This window comes from Hyperoodon ampullatus (assembly GCF_949752795.1).
Source record: "Hyperoodon ampullatus genome assembly, chromosome: X".
Classification (NCBI taxonomy): domain Eukaryota; kingdom Metazoa; phylum Chordata; class Mammalia; order Artiodactyla; family Ziphiidae; genus Hyperoodon; species Hyperoodon ampullatus.
The window spans coordinates 19,656,188-19,676,141 of NC_136913.1; the positions used below are offsets into that span (position 1 = coordinate 19,656,188).

A 19,954-nucleotide genomic window follows, 5' to 3' on the forward strand; every position below is an offset into this window, starting at 1 on the left:
TCTTGCTTTGTCAGCACGTGTGTCTCCTCGGACAATTCATTTTCAAGTGTTAGACAAGAGCCCACTCTCGGGCCCTGGAAGGGGTCCCCCTTCCTGCAGCAAATGGTGACTCTGGTGGGCCTCTTCTTCGCTACGACTGACATCCTGGCCACTCGGGGTACTCAAGGACCAGCTCGCCTGCCGACAGACCAGACCCAGAGGCCGCAACCGGGACCCTTTTGTCCCTGGTCTCCTTCTGACACAGATGACTGGCCAGAGTGCCCTGACCAGGTAAGGAACAAGAGACCTTATTGATCTCTTTCCCCTTCCCTCTTCCCTTCCTCTTTTCAACCCCTCCTATCCTACCTTTTTTTCTTCTGTCCTGGTCCTGGACGCAGGGGTCTAGTTGAAGGGCCTCAGCCTAATCTGAGGGTCGGAGCCTGATCACCTCCAGTGGGCAGAGAACTCAAATTCTGGTCTGGTATGTGGTATGTGGTATCTGGTTTCTGGTTTCTGGTTTCTGGTAGGGCCAAGTTCCCATCCTCCCTTCCTGGAAGCTCAGGGAAAAGTCCGGTAACACCTGGGCATCTGCAGGTGGCAGAAGATATCCGTAAGGCCATCTCCCTTTTATCCCCCTCCTTCCCCTCTTCTTTCAACCTCTTTTTCTCCCTTTGAAATCTCCGAAGACCCGAGATATTTCCTTTTACTCTGTCAGTACTCGGATCTGAAGTTCTGTGTCTCCGCAGGAAGTTTTCTGAGAGACTGCAATCTTGTATTTAAGGGAGTGACTGATTAGGATGGCCGAGCCTGTGTGTGTTTTATGCTTTGTGTTCTGTGTTGTGATTTGTGATGGCCATTCTGCCTTGTGAAATGGGAAATTCTAGTTCTGTTCCCCTGTGAAGCCCTCTTGGGCAAATTCTGTCTGACTGGAAAGATTTTATCTATGAACCTATAACTAAGAAAGAGATATTTTACTACAACATTGTGTGGCCACCATATTATTTAGACTCCAGAGAAAGTTGGTCTAGGTAAAACTCTTGAAAATTCCAAAACTGGTTCTTTCTGCATGTATAGTTAGTAAAAGCAAGCTTGATAAAACGTCTTTTCAGAATTCTGACCCTGAGGGAACAAGTCCTACTAGGAGAACTTGACTTTCTCTCCCTGTGCCTTGAGACCAGGGCTCTCAGGATCACTTATCTTATCTAGACCATCTCTAATTGCTGAGACTGAGGGGAAAAAAAAGGTAAGAAGACTTTTAAATTTTACTTATTCCAACTGTTATTTATAAGCTAGTGAGTTTTATGTTGTAATACCTGATTCATGACTGAGTTTAGAAATGAGGCTATGAGACCTCTGGTTGTATCTGTCTATATGTTTATGTGTGCATTATCTTTGTTTTTACCTTTGGGTGGTATTAACAAAATTAATTTGTAAGTGAGCTCTACTTAATTGGATTAAAGGAAATTAAGCACTTATATAAATTCTCAAAAAAACACAGAAGGTAACTGGCCAGAATTAATTTTAGGTTCATGTGAACTGGGAAATATTCAGTATTAAATTAATACCTGGTATTAATGTTTAAGTTTGTTGATCTAATTAATATAGACATGTCTTTAGAGTCATCAACGTCAAATATAATACCTTTATTGTACTTGGGTTTAATAGAAGTCAAATAAGCCATTATTATATCTGTTGCAAATTTTTCAGCAAGAAAAATAACTTGGTATGATGAAATTTTTATAAGTGTGTTAAATGCAAGTGAGATAAGAGCTTTTAGATGAACTTTTTAGGAATAATTATGTTTTAGAAATGTCTACTTGAGGATGATCTTTCCAGATATTTGATAATGTGAAATTTTACCGTTGTGTTAAGTTAAATGATGGAAGTTTGTTGAACAGCTGTGTCATTCCCAAATAAAATAAGATACTGAGACATCAATTACTAAACAGAGAAACTAAAGATATTTAGGACTATTAATGAATAGGTTTGGTGCCACCTTGAGATGTTCCCTATAAGAAAGCAAACGTGGGACTTCCATGGTGGCGCAGTGGTTAAGAATCTGCCTGCCAGTGCAGGGGACACAGGTTCGATCCCTGGTCCGGGAAGATCCTACATGCCACAGAGCAACTGAGCCTGTGTGCCACAACTACTGAGCCTGCACTCTAGAGCCCATGAGCCACAACTACTGAGGCCTGCGTGCCTAGAGCCTGTGCTCTGCAACAAGAGAAGCCACTGCAATGAGACACCCATGAACTGCAATGAAGAGTAGCCCCTGCTCGCTGTAACTAAAGAAAGCCTGCACACAGCAACAAAGACCCAACGCAGCCAAAAATAAATAAATAAATACATAAATACATAAATAAAATAAAACTCCCTCTGCTTTCAAAAAAAAAATAGGTATGAGGAATAGAATTGCATTTTATTAGTGAAAAGAAAGTAAGTCTGACTGAGAGCTGGTTGTTTCTGGATGGAAGAAAAAGTGATGGATACAGAAAGTGATGGAAGATTTGTGGGAAGTGGACCCTGAGGAAGGAGTTTTGTGCATGGTCAGGACTGGCTAAGTTTAGAATAAATTTAATTGATTAAATGAATTTTAAAAGTAAGCTGGTACAAAACTTGAATTTGGCTTTTCTCTCTGTTAAGAGAACAAGTTTTCTTAAAATGTTGAACTGCCTTTGATAACAGATTTTAAGTTTCTTTACCTTTTAAGCGATCTGTTCTGTATTTGCATTTGAAATCTTTTATTGTTACTTTGGCTAAGTGAATAACTATTGTTTCACAGTGACCTGTGATCCTATCTGACTGAGTGTTCTAAACCCTTTTGATATTTTTCTGACAAACTTTCCAAATATCAAATTTTAATTACAGTTCTTTTGACCTCCACCTAAGTTCGAGATGCTTTAGAAGACCCATGAAGCATCTCACAGAGAAATATTTCATCAGTATGTTAAAATTACAATACATGGAGAGCATTATTACATGAGTGATAAACTTTTTAAAAAATATACTGTATGGAACGGGAAGTGGAGTCCATCTGCGATGACCTCTAACCTTAAGAAGACAAACATGGCATCAACTGCTCAGTGAAAAAGGATGAGTCCTAAACCGGAGCTTACTGAAGAGCAGAAACAGGAAATTCGAGAAGCTTTTGATCTCTTTGATGCTGAGGGAACTGGGACAATTGATGTTAAGGAACTTAAGGTGGCAGTGAGGGCACTGGGCTTTGAACCCAAGAAAGAAGAGATAAGAAAATGATAAGTGAAATTGATAAGGAAGGGACAGGAAAAATGAACTGTAGCTACTTTTTGACTGTGATGAGTCAGAAAATGTCTGAGAAAGATACCAGAGAAGAAATCCTGAAAACTTTGAAGCTCTTAATGATGATGAAACTGGGAAGATATCGTTCAAAACTCTAAAATGTGTGGCCAAGGAGTTGGGTGAAAACCTCACTGATGAGTAGGGACAGGAAATGATTGCTGAGGCTGAGAGTAATGGAGATGGAGAAGTCGAGGAGCAAGAGTTCCTGTGTATCATGAAGAAGACCAGCCTTTATTCAGATCAGTGTCATCGTTTTTTTAAATTAATTAATTAATTTTTATTTTTGGTTGTGTTGGGTCTTCGTTGCTGTGCGCAGGCTTTCTCTATTTGCAGTGAGCGGGGACTACTATTTGTTGCGGTGTGCGGGCTTCTCACTGTCATGGCTTCTCTTGTTGCGGAGCATGGGCTCTAGGTGTGCAGTCTTCAGTAGTTGTGGCACACGGGCTCAGTCGTTGTGGCTTGCGGGCTCTAGAGCTCAGGCTCAGTAGTTGTGGCGCACGGGCTTAGTTGCTCCGCGGCATGTGGGATCTTCCCGGACCAGGGCTCGAACCCGTGTCCCTTGCATTGGCAGGTGGATTCTTAACCACTGAGCCACCAGGGAAGACCAAGATCAGTGTCATCTTTTATACCACAAGCACATGGAACTCGATTTCATGCCTGCTGTTGTGTGAAGCCTGGTGTTTTTTTTGTTTGTTTGTTTTTGTTTGTTTGTTTTGTTTTGTTTTGTTTTTCTGCCGTAGGCGGGCCTCTCACTGTTGTGGCCTCTCTCGTTGTGGAGCACAGGCTCCGGACGCGCAGGCTCAGCGGCCATGGCTCACGGGCCCAGCCACTCTGCGGCATGTGGGATCTTCCCGGACCGGGGCACGAACCCGTGTCCCCTGCATCGGCAGGTGGACTCTCAACCACTGCGCCACCAGGGAAGCCCAAGCCTGGTTTTTGAGAACGTAAATTATTTTTCCCCCACTGACCTCTCTGTATGACTTTAATAATAACTCTGAATCTATTTTCACCTTTTGAAAGTGTTCTTTGAAATTGAGGTTCTTTGTAAGGTGACCCGCTGACTGCTTTAATTCCCCAGGGCAGAACGAGAGCACGTTAGAGTGGAGAAAAGGGTCTTCAAGCTTTTGCCCACCTGCTGTTCTGCCTTGTATCACTTTGTCGCACATTCCCACATTTATGCCACCGCAGAACAACTTCTTCACAAGCACATGTTGTACCTGTGTCACCACAAGCAGGGGGCATCTCTTCAATGGTTCCAATTTTAATTGGTGCCTGAGTGCAGCTTTCTCTTTTATAAAACCCAGTGAACTCTCTTACTTGCATTTGAATGTGTGTGTGTGTGCTATTTGTTTTGTCTTCAAATAAAGCCTTTCTTATTTTGAAAAAAGTATATATATATACTGTATGGATGTTATTATCCTAGAAATTACATGGAATTCCTAAAAATCTAGTGTGGCCTGGTAAAATGTTGCCAGTCATAATTCTAGTTATTTTAAAATGTTGCATGTCACAGCAGTAAGTTTCTTTTGTCAATTACATTGTGATCAGATGTTTAACTGTGACTTTTTAAGCCTTTCTGTCATTTATAGACAGTTGTTGTACTCTGATAAATCTCAAATTATCCTGGGGAACTGGGTAAGAAGTTAAAGAATCTTAAGGAAACCTGATGCTTCATCAAAAGTTTAAGAGGATTAGTTACTGAATGGACCGGTGAATATAGTTGTAATGTTTATGTTTCTATCTGAAACATTACTAGCTGTTAATTTGTGTTTTCCAGATACAAAGAAACCCTTCCCCTCAAACTAATTATGACTTATAGCAATTTGGTAAATTACACCTTTGTAAGCAGAATTGAAACATTTCTCTTTTCTCTCTACCTGACCCCTCCAGAGATTGGAAACTCTTGGGTTCCTAGCAGCTTTATCAGATAAATTAGAAAGGCCACCTCCTAACAGGTGCAGGAATCAGAAGGTATTTTTGTGGACCTTAAAAAGAGAGGAATTCACCTAAATCTGTGACAAGCCCTTGGCTTTGCTTTCCTGGTCCGGGGAAGCCTTTTATCAATTAATCAGACTTAATGTGTAAAGTTTTAATTGAATTATTAAAAGGACACTTTAAGTTTGTTTCTGAAGCTTAACTCAGTAATCTGTCTTTGGACGAAGCTCACATGCTCCATGATCTGCAACAGGGAGGTTAACACCAGGCTATGGTCATTTAAATTTAAAGGCAACTTTATTTGGGGACAATTAAATCATACTAGAGATAACCGGCCTAGTAACACTAGGAAACTGGGCTGGGTGCCTTATGGACAGTGCCAATATATTATTTCCCTTAAAGATAAGGATTGGTACAGAACAGACTAAGAAAACCTGGGATATACTGGGCCGCACCTAATGGAAATTCTTGACTTAAGTTCTTACTTGTGAGCTTACTCATACTGCTAGCTATATTATTTTTTTAGTAAGTAAATTAATTTATTTATTTATGTCTGCGTTGGGTCTTTGTTGCGGCGTGCGGGCTTCTCATTGCGGTGGCTTCTCTTGTTGTGGAGCACGGGCTCTAGGTGCATGGGCTTCAGTAGTTGTGCAACGTGGGCTCAGTAGTTGTGGCTCACGGGCTCTAGAGCACAGGCTCAGTAGTGTGGCGCACGGGCTTAGTTGCTCTGCGGCACGTGGGACCTTCCTGAACCAGGGCTTGAACCCACATCCCCTGCACTGGCAGGCAGATTCATAACCACTGCACCAACAGGGAAGTCCCCAACTACTTCTAATTGGGTCTATTACACCAAAATGGCGGACCAAGGGATTGAGATTTTAATTTTTTTTTTTTAAATTTATTTTTGGCTGTTTTGGATCTTCATTGCTGCGCATGGGCTTTCTCTAGTTGTGACGAGCAGGGGCTACTCTTTGTTGCGGTGCGCAGGCTTCTTAGTGCGGTGGTTTCTCTTGTGGAGCTCGGGCTCTAGGTGCGTGGGCTTCAGTAGTTGCAGTACTTGGGCTCAGTAGTTGTGGCATGCAGGCTCTACAGCACGCAGGGATTGAGATTTTAATCATACAAGACTCAGATCCAGGACTTGGAACTCAGGAATATTTCCAACTCGGTGTCTATTTTCCAAATTGAGGCAGGACTAGTCCCCCTTTTAGCAGGGAGTGGCCAGAGCTGTCGTACCCCAGTTCCCTGAATTGAAACTGAGCAGGACTCTGTTGGGCTCTGGAATACAAATCCTTTCTGTGCCCCCTATTTCTTGTTTGTAGGAATAGGCTTCATTCAGCCTCCTTGACCTTCCCTGAATTCCAAAGAGCAGATTCAAACAGTTGCTAATCAGGGAATGGTGGGGATATAGAAACAGGGGAGGAGCAGGCAAGTGATGGTATGGCCTTGGGGCAGGGTCCTGGTTCCTCCTCAAGGAGTATGCATAACAATCTCTCTGAGTTCTTCTGCAGGAACTAAGGCCCCCACCCAGGTGAAGGATGGTAACTTCAGGCTGAGCACAAGACTCCTGGAGCACCGCCCTGTTACCTCACTACCAACCAATCAGAAAAAAGTCACAGACACTGCAGCCCTCACCCCAAATTTTGCCTTCCTTTTCTGGGCCCAGAAATGACCATCCTGTTCGGCCTCCTGTTTGGCCCTTGTCTATTTCAACTGCTAACAAGGTTCATCTCTGATAGGGTCCAACAGTTTCAGGCTAAACTGTTGTTACTACGAGGGTGAATGCTGATTTGGGGCACAGAATACCTCGATTTAAATCAGGTGGAGAGAGTGGGACTTCCCTGGTGGCGCAGTGCTTAAGAATCCGCCTGCCAATGCAGGAGACACGGGTTCGATCCCTGATCCAGGAAGATCCCACATGCCGCGGAGTAGCTAAGCCCGTGCGCCACAACTACTGAGCCTGTGCTCTAGAGCCCACGAGCCACAACTACTGAAGTCTGTGCACCCTAGAGCCCGCATGCCATAACTACTGAGCCTGTGTCCTGAAACTACTGAAGCCCATACATCTAGAGCCCGTGTTCCACAACAAGAGAAGCCACGGCAATGAGAAGCCTGTGCACCGCAACAAACAGTAGCCCCCACTTACCACAACTAGAGAAAGCCCGCATGCAGCAACGAAGACCCAATGCAGATCAATCAATCAATCAGGTGGAGAGTCATGAAGAACCTAGGGGTAAAACGGGAATAAAGACACAGACCTACTTGAGAATGGACTTGAGGATATGGGGAGGGGGAAGGGTAAGCTGTGACAAAGCGAAAGAGAGGCATGGACATATATACACTACCAAACGTAAGGTAGGTAGATAGTGGGAAGCAGCCGCAGAGCACAGCTCGGTGCTTTGTGACCGCCTGGAGGGGTGGGATGGGGAGGGTGGGAGGGAGGGAGATGCATGAGGGAAGGGATGTGGGAACAGATGTATATGTATGACTGATTCACTTTGTTATAAAGCAGAAACTAATAAAAAAATGTTAAAAATAAATAAAGAAAGAACCATAAAAAAAAAAAAATCAGGTGGAGGAAGACTTCTATTCCACTAGGCAGGACTACGCCCACTCTCATCAGGAAGTAGTTACAGAAGAAAGAGAACTCTGCCCCAATTCCCAAGAAGTATTTGAGTATGAAGTCTCTTGGGGGGAATTGTTAGGGGAACCACTGACTGAAACCACCCGCCCTAGCCAGGCACCATAGTAACCACTTGCATGAGTTCTCTTACAACAGGAGGTCCTGGTAAGGAATGCGGAAGTAACAAGCTACCACCAACCAGAAGAATTTGGGAAAGGTCAAAAGGAGAGAGGAGACACCAGTCCATATGTCCTACCAACCTCCCAGAATCCTTCTCGCTGGAATCCATCTTGCTGAGTGATGCACACGCCACCAGGAAGGACCCCGAGTCAGAGGGATTGGCCAGAGACAATCAGGAAACTAACCCCATTACCATAAAACCTGAGGCTGCGAGCCACGTAGCAGAGCAGTTCTCCTGGGTTCCCTTACCCTGTTGCTCTCTGCCCCGGTGCCCCTTCCCAATAAAGTCTCTTGCTTTGTCAGCACGTGTGTCTCCTTGGACAATTCATTTCCGAGTGTTAGACAAGAGCCCACTCTCAGGCCCTGGAAGGGGTCCCTTTCCTACAACAGATTGGTTGGGAGAAAGAAGGATTAACTACTTGCATCAAGTAAGGAGAACACTGAGGACCTTTCCCAAAGCAGTGTCTCCCCAAACACCAAAACTGGGGAAGTTTTAAGCTAAGGATACATGCATATTTGTGAAGGGGTTTGGGCAGAGGAGACTATAGCATAGAATTGGGGTAAAGGTTGACAGGGTCCAAGCTGTAGTTGATCGAAGTCTTAAGGGTCAGAAAAGATTAACATCCTCATTCCATCCTCCATCTGGGTGGGGGTCTTAGTTCCTGAAGAACTCAAAGATATGTATCAGATTGTTATGTATATCCCTTGAGGAGGAACTAGGACTCTGTTTTATCTCTGAACTATTGTTTCTTGACTGTTTTTCCTTTGTTCCTGCATTCCCTCACTTCCCTTAAAATCATTAATTACTGAGACCTGTTCAAGGGCAAGCATTGTGGCCAGGCTTAGATCAGAAAATGGCTTAGGCCAAAAATGGTTTCTCTTATGTCAAGAAAGCCATGCCTGGTTCTCTTTCTCTGGGGACTCCCTATCCTATCTGCTTACAGTCCTGGTCCCTGAGCCTTCATTTCACTAAGAAGCATGTAAACTTGAGCTGGTCCCTCAAACTTTCTGGATTTTTGTCCCATTAGGGAAGAAGTGTTGGCTGGAGAGAAACTAGGTCCAGTTGGAGGGGCACTAGCATGCTGCCACTAATGTAAGGTGGAAAGTTCTTCACTGGGGAGCTGACTGCTGTGCTGTGGGAACACAGGTGAGCAAGGAAACGAGCAATCAGCTCTGCCTGGGTCAGGAGTGGCACCTGAGCTGGGCCTTCAGTGCTCATGTGCGGCCTTTTCCACTGGAGAAAGGAGGTGTTTCAGGTGAGGACAAAGACCCAAGTGTCCGGCAGGTGAAAGGGCTGTAAAATGGCGGCTCATATCCAACCCCACTGCAATCAGCTTTTGGGACTACCTCTGACTGTTGAGTTGTATCAAATACATTTAAGACAAGTGGACCCTCTGTGGGCTTTGGAAATCTTTTAGCTCTACTCTAGGGAAATGTTAATTGAAATGGGAGTTGCCCTGTAAACCCCAGGTACTCACCATTTGGACTGGGGCAAAGGAAACTACCAGTTAAACATAAGTCTTAACTCACTAATAATAATAACGAATCGTTCCATGGTGTGTTCTATGTGCCAGGCACTGTTGAAGTGCTATACTTCTATTAATTTATTTAATTCTCAGAACAATCGTGTGAAAGAGGTGCTGTAGTGTTACTTCCTTCACAGATAAAGAAAGTTAGAAAAATTAGATCATTTGCCAAAGGTCACCTGCAAGGAAATGGGAGAATCAGAATTAGGATCCAGGCCCCCCTGATCCTAACCATTCTGCAGGCTGCCTCTCTAGAGACTGAGGAAGTAAGGAATCAATGTTACAGAAAAAAAATTAAATTAAATTAAAAAAATATTTATATATATATATCATAATTTTTTAATTGAAGTATAGTTGTTTTACAACAGAAAAGTATATATTTAACTAGCACTAACAGTTGAGAATTTAGTCACATCGTTGAGTATAGCTGTAGGAAATGCTGCCTTCGGATGAGAAGCCAGGGCATTACTTTTGGGACCAAAACATGCTCTATTCTATTATTTGCTTTGGTAACAATTTTGATTGTGTCATTATTTGAACATAGGCGCTTAGGTAATGCCTTACAACACTTCAGTCTCCCCTCCCCCTAATGCGCCATTCTTTGTTGGAAATGAGAGGAAAGAAGAAAGTAGAATGGGTTGGACAGCATTTTACTTGGAGCAATGTGGGCTTTGTAAAGAGTCTCAAGAGGAGATTTTCCTAAGAAAGGCTGGACCAGTGTGTCTTCTCTGGGCTGAGTGATGGAGCCTCAGGCTGCCAGTCTTCCCTCTAAGTCAGGCTTTCTCAAACTGGAGGAACCCTTTGGTGGGGCAGGCGGTGTGCGGACATATCTCAGGGCACTGCGATTCTGCAAGGGTGAGGAAAGTGGCTGCAGGGTAATAATAGGAATCGACTTCTCATCCTCTTGTGTTCTACATGCTAATTCTAAAAGGGTCAGCGGGGACACAAATGAGGATTATGACTGGCACTCGGGGTGCTGGCTTGAAATGTCTTGCGGAAAACCTATTTTGTCATTTACTTTTCTTAAATAATCATCCAGAGTGTTCTACCAACAAACTCTTAAGGAGGTTCTGAATGGGCTGTGAACTGCCTGGCACCCTGGGGGTCAGGAATACAGTTTGCCCCGGTATCTGTAGAGGATTCGTTCCAGGACACCCCCCCCCCCGCCCCCCGCCTCAGCAAAATCTGAGGATGCTCAAGTCCCTTATATAAAATGGCCTAGTATTTCCATTTAACCAACCTGGGCATACCCTCTAGTATACTTAAAACCGTCTCTCAGTTACTTTTTGGGGGGGGCGTGCCCCAAGGCTTGTAGGATCTTAGTTCCCCAACTAGGGATCTAACGCGCGGAGTATTAACCGCCAGGGAATTTCCTCGTTTACTTATAATACCCAATATAATGTAAATACTATGTAAATAGTTATAAATACAATGTATATGCTATGTAAATAGTTGCCAGACTAATATAATGTAAATACTATGTAAATAGTTATAAATACAATGTATATGCTATGTAAATAGTTGCCAGACTAATATAATGTAAATACTATGTAAATAGTTATAAATACAATGTATATGCTATGTAAATAGTTGCCAGACTAATACAATGTAAATACTATGTAAATAGTTATAAATACAATGTATATGCTATGTAAATAGTTGCCAGACTAATACAATGTAAATACTATGTAAATAGTTATAAATACAATGTATATGCTATGTAAATAGTTGCCAGACAGAGGCAAATTTAAGTTTTGTTTTTAGGGACTTTCTGGAATTTTTTTTTTTTTTTTTTTTTTTTTTTTTTTTTTTTGCGGTACGCGGGCCTCTCACTGTTGTGGTCTCTCCCGTTGCGGAGCACAGGCTCCGGATGCGCAGGCTCAGCGGCCATGGCTCACGGGCTCAGCCGCTCCGCGGCACGCGGGATCCTCCTGGACCGGGGCACGAACCCGTGTCCCCTGCATCGGCAGGCGGACTCTCAACCACTGCGCCACCAGGGAAGCCCTGGAATTTGTTTTTTTAATATTTTCAATCTGAGGTTGGTTGAATCTAAGATGCGGAACCCACGGATTCGGAGGGCCAACTGTACGAGTTGAATGACTGGGAGGAGAGTGGGGAAGTCCAGAGTGGGGAACAGAGTGGGTTGGCTGTCACCATCATCTCCCTTTCACGACATAGGACTCCTGAGGACTGGGTCTCTGCCTGGGGTCCTTTGGGGTGTTGAGCATGATGCTCTATTCCTCAGTTCATTTCAAAGGACACAGATATGGAGTGCCTGCTGTGTGCCAGGCACAGTGCTAAGCACTGGGAACCAAGGATGAAAAGTCAAGAGTCCTGAAGGAGCTCAGTGCCCAGGGTAGGGTGTGCCTTAGTAATAATATCAAACATCCTCATCAGCATAGCCATTTATTGAATACTTGTCATGTGTCAGATACTGCCCTCTACGCTTGTCATATAGTTATTCATTTAATCCTCACAATATCTCTACTGTTATTAGCTCCATTTTACAGAGAGGGGAAAGAGGCACAGAGAGGTCGGTGAACCTATTCACTGTCACACAGCTAGTAAGAGATTGGGTAGGGGTTCAGCCCAGAAATTGGTGGAGATAAGCGATGGCTCCAGAGAGGAGGGGGGCAGGACACCCTCTCCAATCACACACTCCGTGATGGGGAGGGGGCGCCTGCTGGTGGGAGGTGGGCAGACTCACACACCTCGGGGTTGGGGAGTTATAAGAAAAGTGGGGACACTTTGAGGCAACAGGCAGGGCAATCAGAGGCAGCACCATGAAGGGGCAACTAGCCAGACTCTGGAGCCACCTGCCTGGGTTTGAGTCCTGGCCCCAGCACTTTCTAGCTACCTAACCTCTTTGTGCCTCAGTTAATCCATTTGTAAAATGGGGATAATTGCACCTACCTCTGAGGGCTATTGTAAGGATTAAATAAGTTAGCATTCGAGGCTGAGAGGCTGAAGAATGCTTCTTTCTGGGAAAACCTCAACCATGAGGCTGGTTTCACAGCCTCCTTCAATTCTGCTCCTTTTTGCAAACATCTCACTTCAAGTCCACCCCATCAGGCATTTACTCGGAATTTGCTATAGGTGATGAAGTTCACTTAATAAAACTTTCTATACAGCTTTACCTTACAAACTTGGTTTGGCTACATGTCTTTTTTTTTTTTAAATTGAGGTAAAATGTACATAACATGGAAGTAGCCATTTTATAGTGAAAAATTCACCGGCATTTAGTACATTTACAATTTGGGGTAACTATGTAATTCCAAGACATTTTCATCCCCCGCAATAGGAAACCCTGTACCCATTAAGCAGTCACTTCACTTCCCTCCTCCCAGCCCCTGGCAAGCACTAACCCGATTTCTGTCTCTATGGATTTACCTATTCTGGACATTTCTAGTGGAATCATACAGTATTTGTCCTCTTGTGACTAGCTTCTTCCACTTAGCATAATGTTTTCGAGGTTCACCTATGTTACGCCATGTATCAGTACTTCATTCCTTTTTGTGGCTGAAAATATTTTGTTTATCCATTCATCTGTTGATGGAAATTTGGTTGTTTCCACCTTTTGGCATTGTAAATAGTGCTGCCATAAACATTTGTGTACAAGTTTTTATTTGAACACCTGTTTTCCATTCTCTTGGGTATACACCCAAGAGGGGAATTGCTGGGTTGCATGGTAACTGTTTAACGTTTTGAGGAACTACCAAACTGTTTTCCACAGTGGCTGCACTATTTGACATTCCCACCAGAAATTCCTCCACATCCTCGCCAACACTTGTTATTTTCTCGCTTTTAAAATGTATTTATTTACTTGTATCAGAGCCAGCCTCATGGCTTTATCTATTGGGGTTCACACTGCTTTGGGGTTTGGCAGCGGCACTCTTCACTTTGCACTGGAATCTCCTGGGTTTTTATATATTTATTTTAAGAATCCAATGCCTGAGCTGCACCCGAGTCCGGGCCCAGGCAGCAGCAATATCTTTTAAAGCTCCCTAGGTGATTCCAGTGTGCAGCCAAAGTTGAGAAGCATTGTATCAAAGATTCCAGGCCCCTCTCGGTTATACGCTCTTTTTAATCAGAAATTTAAGTCGCGTTTAACTAGCTAGGCCAGGCCCACATTCATCTGAGAAATGGTGGGGGAGTGATCCAGATATCTGTCAGACATTGTAACCCTAACAAACAGCTAAGACCAGTTCTTTTTTTTTTTTTTTTTTTTTTTTTTTAAGAGAGGAAGTGATTTCACCACAGCTGCACACAGGGGGCAGGGAGGCAGAATGTCTCCTAGGGTCCCAAGTGAACTGGTGAAAAAGCAAAAAACAAAACAGTAGAACAAACGGCTACTGGGTAGTGCTCACCCCTGCCTCCCCCCCACCTCTCTTCGTAAGAGAGGTTTGGACTGCAGCCCAATAGAATGGCCTGTGTGTTCTTCCAGCTGGGGAAGTTTCCAGATAGCACCCCAACTTCCCTGCCACGGCCACTGTCTTCTCCTTTTTAACAGAAATCTTTTCTTTTCCATTCTCTTCTTCCCAGGAGGTAGTTATTGTTGCTAACTGTGCAGGGTAGTGTGGCGCTTTCTCTGAGTTTTTAAAAACGGTTGCAGATGTGCCAAGTTGGCCTGACTGCCAATAAGCAGATGGGTCCATGTGAATGTGAGTTTTAGATAAGAGTAATATCTAACATCGAGTAGGATTTTGCTAAGAGGTCACTTTTCCGCTCTAAGTATTGACTTCAGCTTATTTTCACCGCCCTCCAGCCACTCCCCCCCCACCATGAGGAGCACCTGCAATGGAACAGCCGTGTGCCATGGGGACCCGCGGGGCATCACAGCGAGAGGGGGTCAGGAAGGACCACTCGTAGCAGTGGGGCCTGTGTCTGGTGCTTTGGGGAGCGTTTAAGGAAGCTGGGTGTCGCTCTGGATTGAATGCTGTCAGGAAGCAGGGGTGAGTCCTGATCAGGCGTCTTAGTGTTCTCACCCGAGAAGCGGGGAAGACCAGACAGAGGCTGGGATTGGTGAAGAAGCAGCAGTCACTCCTAGGAGCCAGGACCCAGGGACGATGGGGTGACTTTGGTGGTTTGGACAAGTTCCTGTTTTGTCCGTGTTTTTTTTTTTGTTTTTTTTTTTTGCGGTACGCGGGCCTCTCACTGTTGTGGCCTCTCCCGTTGCGGAGCACAGGCTCCGGACGCGCAGGCTCAGTGGCCATGGCTCACGGGCCCAGCCGCTCCGCGGCATGTGGGATCCTCCCGGACTGGGGCACAAACCCGCGTCCCCTGCATCGGCAGGCGGACTCTCAACCACTGTGCCACCAGGGAAGCCGTGGTCCGTGTTTTTTTTTTTTTTTTTGTCCGGTACGCGGGCCTCTCACTGTTGTGGCCTCTCCCGTTGCGGAGCACAGGCTACGGACGCGCAGTCTCAGCGGCCATGGCTCACGGGCCCAGCCGCTCCGCGGCATGTGGGATCTTCCCGGACCGGGGCACGAACCCGTGTCCCCTGCATCGGCAGGCGGACTCTCAACCACTGCGCCACCAGGGAAGCCCCGTGGTCCGTGTTTTGACATGATTACGGAGTGGTCTTGTTTTTGTTCCGTCCCATCCTGGTCACAGAGTGGCCTTGTCTGACGTCAGGGTTCTGGGGAATTGTTTATGTTCAACAGGAGGGCACCTGGCCAGCTCCTGCTGGATGCCAGGTAGTGCTTTTCTCTGTCTCAGGCCTCCTCTGGGCCAAGAGCAGACGAGGGCAGGCAAGAAGACATTAATCCATGATATCTACATTTTCACCATTGCCAAGATTTTGTTGATGAGGAAATGCAGGCTGGCATTGGGTAAGTCTCTCCTGCTTTTTTATTGCAGAATAAGTTGCTGAATTCTCTAATGTGATAACAGTTGCACAGGATACACTGTTCAACTCTAACACAAGCAGTTTCCACAAACAAAGTGATTACTCATCCTCTAACAGGCCTTGAAGCCAGGGGCCTAGGTGATAAAACCCAGGCAAAGAGAACACGGTCCAGAATCCAAACAGATACTCACAGCCCAGTTGGAGGTATTTAAAAAGGCCTCAAGCCCTTGATACCTGTCCATGTCCTACCTGTAACAGTCTCGCCACGATTGTGTCATTGGTAGGTAATACAGGCACTGTGAACATGCTTAAAATTACCCAACAATGCCGGCTCCATTTCAAGGCCCATTTATCTCTGATGCTATGCTAACATTATGAAGCGTTAGGGTTTTGTTGTGGCTTTCTGATTAGTTAATAGCAGAGTATCTCAGGGACTTTTATCTCCATCTATTTTGCACCTGCAGAAGCAAGGTGGGGCACTATGGCTGGCCACTGCCACCTGCCCTGGAGGACACAAGCTGCTGAGCAGGACCGGCTACATAATTTGCAGGCCCAGTACAAAATGAAAACACGGAGCCCCTTGTTCAAAAATCATTCACAATTTCAAGACAGCGAGAGCAGAATGTTAAAGCAAGTGCAGGGCTGTTCTGAGCCTGAGGAGGCCTGTGGAGCCTTGCTGCCCCTGCAATGTGGCAGACAAGGACAACTGGGTTCCCGGGGACCTGACTCCGGAGGAATGTCCAGAACTGGAGAGCATCCCAGGAAGCAAGCAAGAGCTGCAGTCTGAAGAATAGAGACTGAAGGCTGAGATAGCAGAAGAGCTATGGAAATTGAGGACCCTGGGATCCACAGAAGAAAGGAAAACATGCAGGGCAACAAACAGGTGGCCTGGGCTGGAGAAAATTAATGTGGGGGCTGAAAAGGGGCCCCGGTTCTTAACAGGATGGTCTGTTAAAGGACACTTGTGAAGACACTGCCCAATTCCTGTGGAAAGGTGAAGGACTCAGCAAAACAGCCACTAGGGACTGTTTGCAGGAGAGATTAAGCTTAATATCTAGGTTCCTCCTGCGCTTATGGAGGTACAAGAGTTCACTGATCTAGACTTTGTCCAGCCATTACAGCAATTCCTGAGGAGCCTGGGAACGCCTAGAGAGGCACAGAGGACTGATGGGATGTGATGGAGGCATTTGCCCAGTGATACTGTCAGTGTCATAAAGAGGGCTTTAGTGGCCAGACACTGATGTTCTCTCCTTTGTCGCATCTTGTTGATCACTAGCTACAACCCCGAAGTCAAAGACAAGCTCACAGCGAAAAGGTTCACTGCCACGAATGTAGACATCAGTGGTGGACGAGCAACTCTAGAAGCTGTAATTTCTCAAGTCAACATTAACAACGTTTTCCTCTCACTTGCTTCTTCCCCATTCCCATTTTTCGCAAAAACGTAGGCAACTAACTTGAATACCCAGGAGCTTTCTGTTCTGTGCCGAAACGCAGAGCCGGCCCTGGCTATAGATAATGTAAATGACAATGCTAATAGATTAAATTGTAGCATTTGAAGAGTTAAGGAAAAGGCGGCAGTACTTTTAGACTCCAGGGTGGATCCCAGCATTTTATTTTCTTGGCTTGGTCAGGAAATCAGAGGGGCCTGGGCTCGGGGGGCCGGTCTGGGGGAAGTGCAGAGGGTGGGCCCCCCGGAAGTCGTGCTGCGTGGTTTAAACCTAAGGTGACCTAACGGATGGCGGGAGCGCCCGCCAGATCCTCGGCGCGGGGCGCGGCCATTGGTGACGCACGCCGGGGAGCACGGCGCCCACGTTTCCACCGTTGCCTTAGCGCGGCCTCACACCCTGCGCTCGGAGTTCGGGGCTGCGGGCGTCCTCGCTTCCTCCCTCCCGGAGGCGGGCCCGACCCCGCCCCCGCGCCCCGGGTGGCTCCCCGCGGTCCCTCCTACCTCCTACCCTCAGCCTCCCCGGCGCGGCGCACTCCCCGCCGGCCGCAGCCTGACACGCCGCGCGGCCCCCCAGTCTCCCCGGCCGCCTCCCCCAGGCATGGCCCAGGGCCTCGCCTCACTATGGCAGCAGCACGGCACAGCACCCTTGACTTCATGCTCGGCGCCAAAGGTGAGGGCGCGCGCCCGCCACCTGCCCCGTCGCTCCCGCCGCCGGGCGGGCTGGGGCCGGCGGGGCCGGGCGGGGCGCGCGCCGCGGGCCGAACAATGCGGACGGCGGCGCGGTCCCAGCCCCGGCGCTGTCGTCAACCGGCCTGTCGCTTGCACCGGCGCCCGCGTGGAGGCAGCGCTCCTGCTCCCGCCGCGCTCCGTCCCGGCGGCAGCGAGGGGCCCGGGGGGGCCGCGCCGGCTCCCTCCTCGACCCCGACCGGGCCGCCCTCCGGGGCCCGGGTCGCCCACCCGCGCCCTTCGCGGGCTCGGCCGCCCCCGCCAGGGGTCCCCTCGCGCCTTGGGCGCGGGAGGAAGAGTCCGGGTGGCCGCGGCCCCCCCTGGGGCGGGGGGCCTGCGAGGGGCCCGCCCGCGGGACCTTTCCCCGTTCCCCGAGGCGGGTAAATTCCCCCGGGGGTGGGGGCTCCCCTCGTGCGAGCCGGGGCTGGGGCAGGACCGCGCCGCGCTCGCAGAATTCTCAGCCGACTGCGTAGGAGACAGATCCCCCGGAAAGGGACGGGGCACGGGAAAAGGAAACGATGATTATATTATTATTGGGGGGGTGGGGGGTGAAGTCCCAGCGCGGGAACTATAAGTCTCCGAATCGGGGAGGCTCGGAAGACTGCGAGCCGGCCAGAACAGAGGGCTGGGAAAGTCCGGACCGACTGCAGAAATTGTGGAGAGGAAGGGTATTTTGTATTCTTTTTTCCTGGGTGCGTCTAAGAGGGGGGGGGGGGAGGGGTAGGACTGCTGGTCTTTCTTCTGATGGATTTTTTTTTTTTTTTTTTTTTTTTTTTGCCGGGCCCAGCGGCATGCGGGATCTTAGTTTCCCGACCAGGGATCGAACCCGTGCCCCCTGCATTGGGAGTGCGGAGTCTTAACCCCTGGACCGCCAGGGAAGTCCCTCTGGTGGCTTTTAAACCTGTGAGTGCCGCAGACTTGAATCTGCGCTTCCGGTTTGTCCCACTTGGAGCGTCTCACACAAGTCTTGCTTTTTCACTGTCTTCCTCCAATTGGCTGGAGCCACCTTTTCTGTTACCATTGAAAACATTACTTTCACACTTTCTTTCTCCCCTGCCCCTTTTTTTAAACTTCTGAGTACTCACTTTGCATTTTCTCCCCCAGTTTAAAGGACTTCCGAAGGCATAAGATGAGGGGGAAAAAAAGGACCTTAGGGATTTGGACAAGACCTAGTAGTTTTGTGTCCTGTGTTGATTGGCTCTGCTTGTGACTTTGGCTTTATTTCTCAACCTGTCTGAGATGCTTCTTCCCTGTGGTAAAAAGGGGGAAGGATAGGGCGCACGTCGTTGGGCACCCCCATCCCCCAGGGCTTTTAATGTTAATGGAGTTGCTGGAAAACGGTACAAGGTTGTGAAGTAATATCAGCGTATTTGGGTGGTGGGGAAGTGACTAGGAGAAAAAGCATTTCTTAGTTCCCTCCTTTCTTAGGTGAGGCTGGAGGGAAGGGAGGCGGCTGGGGAGAATCAGGAGACGAAATGGTGATTGGAGCTGTAAAAGGTTTTCTTGAGTAATTAGCCTGCCAGTTTCACTGGGAGGGTGAGGCTTGAGGAAGAAATAGTGGTTCAAAGCCACTCAGCTGCTGAGTTGAGTTTCTGGTGGCAGTCTTGTGTGAGCGCTCACCTGTGCTTATTGAGTGTGGGTTTTCCAGGCTCTAAGGAGCGTAACGATGAGGCCGGAAGATTCCTGCCCTTCCCTCAGCCTGAGTGTCCTTGCCTGAAGCCTTAAATAGCTTTCAGCTAAATTCAGGTGTTGTCTGTTGAAATGATTGCTCCCAATGGACTTCTGTGTTCTGTTGTAGAAGCGGGGAAAACCTTCCCTTAATTGTATGAAGAAAAAGTGAGAGAACTAGAACATTTTGGGCAGGCACCGGCTAGAGAGGGAGAGAGAACCATGGACGTGCAGTTTGGAAGGGAGCAGGAGAAGCTGGCGGGTTCGAAGTTGCCGAGGTGTGGAAGTGGCATCTAAATAATTTAGTCGTGTGAAGAGAAAGTAAAAAATGATTGAGAATTCCCAGTCAGTTACTCTTTTTTTGTTGTTGTCTGCGTTGGGTCTTCGTTGCTGCGCGCAGGCTTTCTCTAGTTGCGGTGAGCGGCGGCTACTCTTCGTTGAGGTGCGCGTGCTTCTCATTGCGGTGGCTTCTCTTGTTGCGGAGCACGGGCTCTAGTTGAGGTGCGCGTGCTTCTCATTGCGGTGGCTTCTCTTGTTGCGGAGCACGGGCTCTAGGCGCTCGGGCTTCAGTAGTTGTGGCGCACGGTGGCATATGGGATCCTCCCGGACCAGGGATCGAACGCATGTCCCCTGCATTGGCAGGCGGATTCTTTTTTTTTTTAATAAATTTATTTATTTTACTTTTGGCTGTGTTGGGTGTTCATTGC

At 47.2% G+C, this 19,954-nt stretch overlaps 1 protein-coding gene and 1 pseudogene across 3 annotated transcripts in view; both read left to right on the forward strand.

The window, feature by feature from the left end:
* The first annotated feature begins 244 nt into the window (after window positions 1-244).
* Window positions 245-17,407, forward strand: LOC307069581 (centrin-2-like; annotated as a pseudogene). The gene is made up of 4 exons: window positions 245-270; window positions 3,072-3,540; window positions 16,683-16,773; window positions 17,237-17,407. The product of its transcript is annotated as a centrin-2-like (transcript).
* A 52-nt stretch (window positions 17,408-17,459) lies between these two features.
* SMS (spermine synthase) overlaps window positions 17,460-19,954 on the forward strand; it is a gene marked incomplete at its 5' end in the record, with an annotated part of 55,065 nt that continues 52,570 nt past the window's right edge. Inside the window, one exon of one of the 2 annotated variants that reach the window (XM_079727724.1) lies at window positions 17,460-17,523. In XM_079727724.1, the coding sequence (XP_079583850.1) occupies window positions 17,475-17,523 (49 nt within the window). The remainder of the gene's footprint in view (window positions 17,524-19,954) is intronic. The other variant, XM_079727723.1, reaches the window with a different exon arrangement.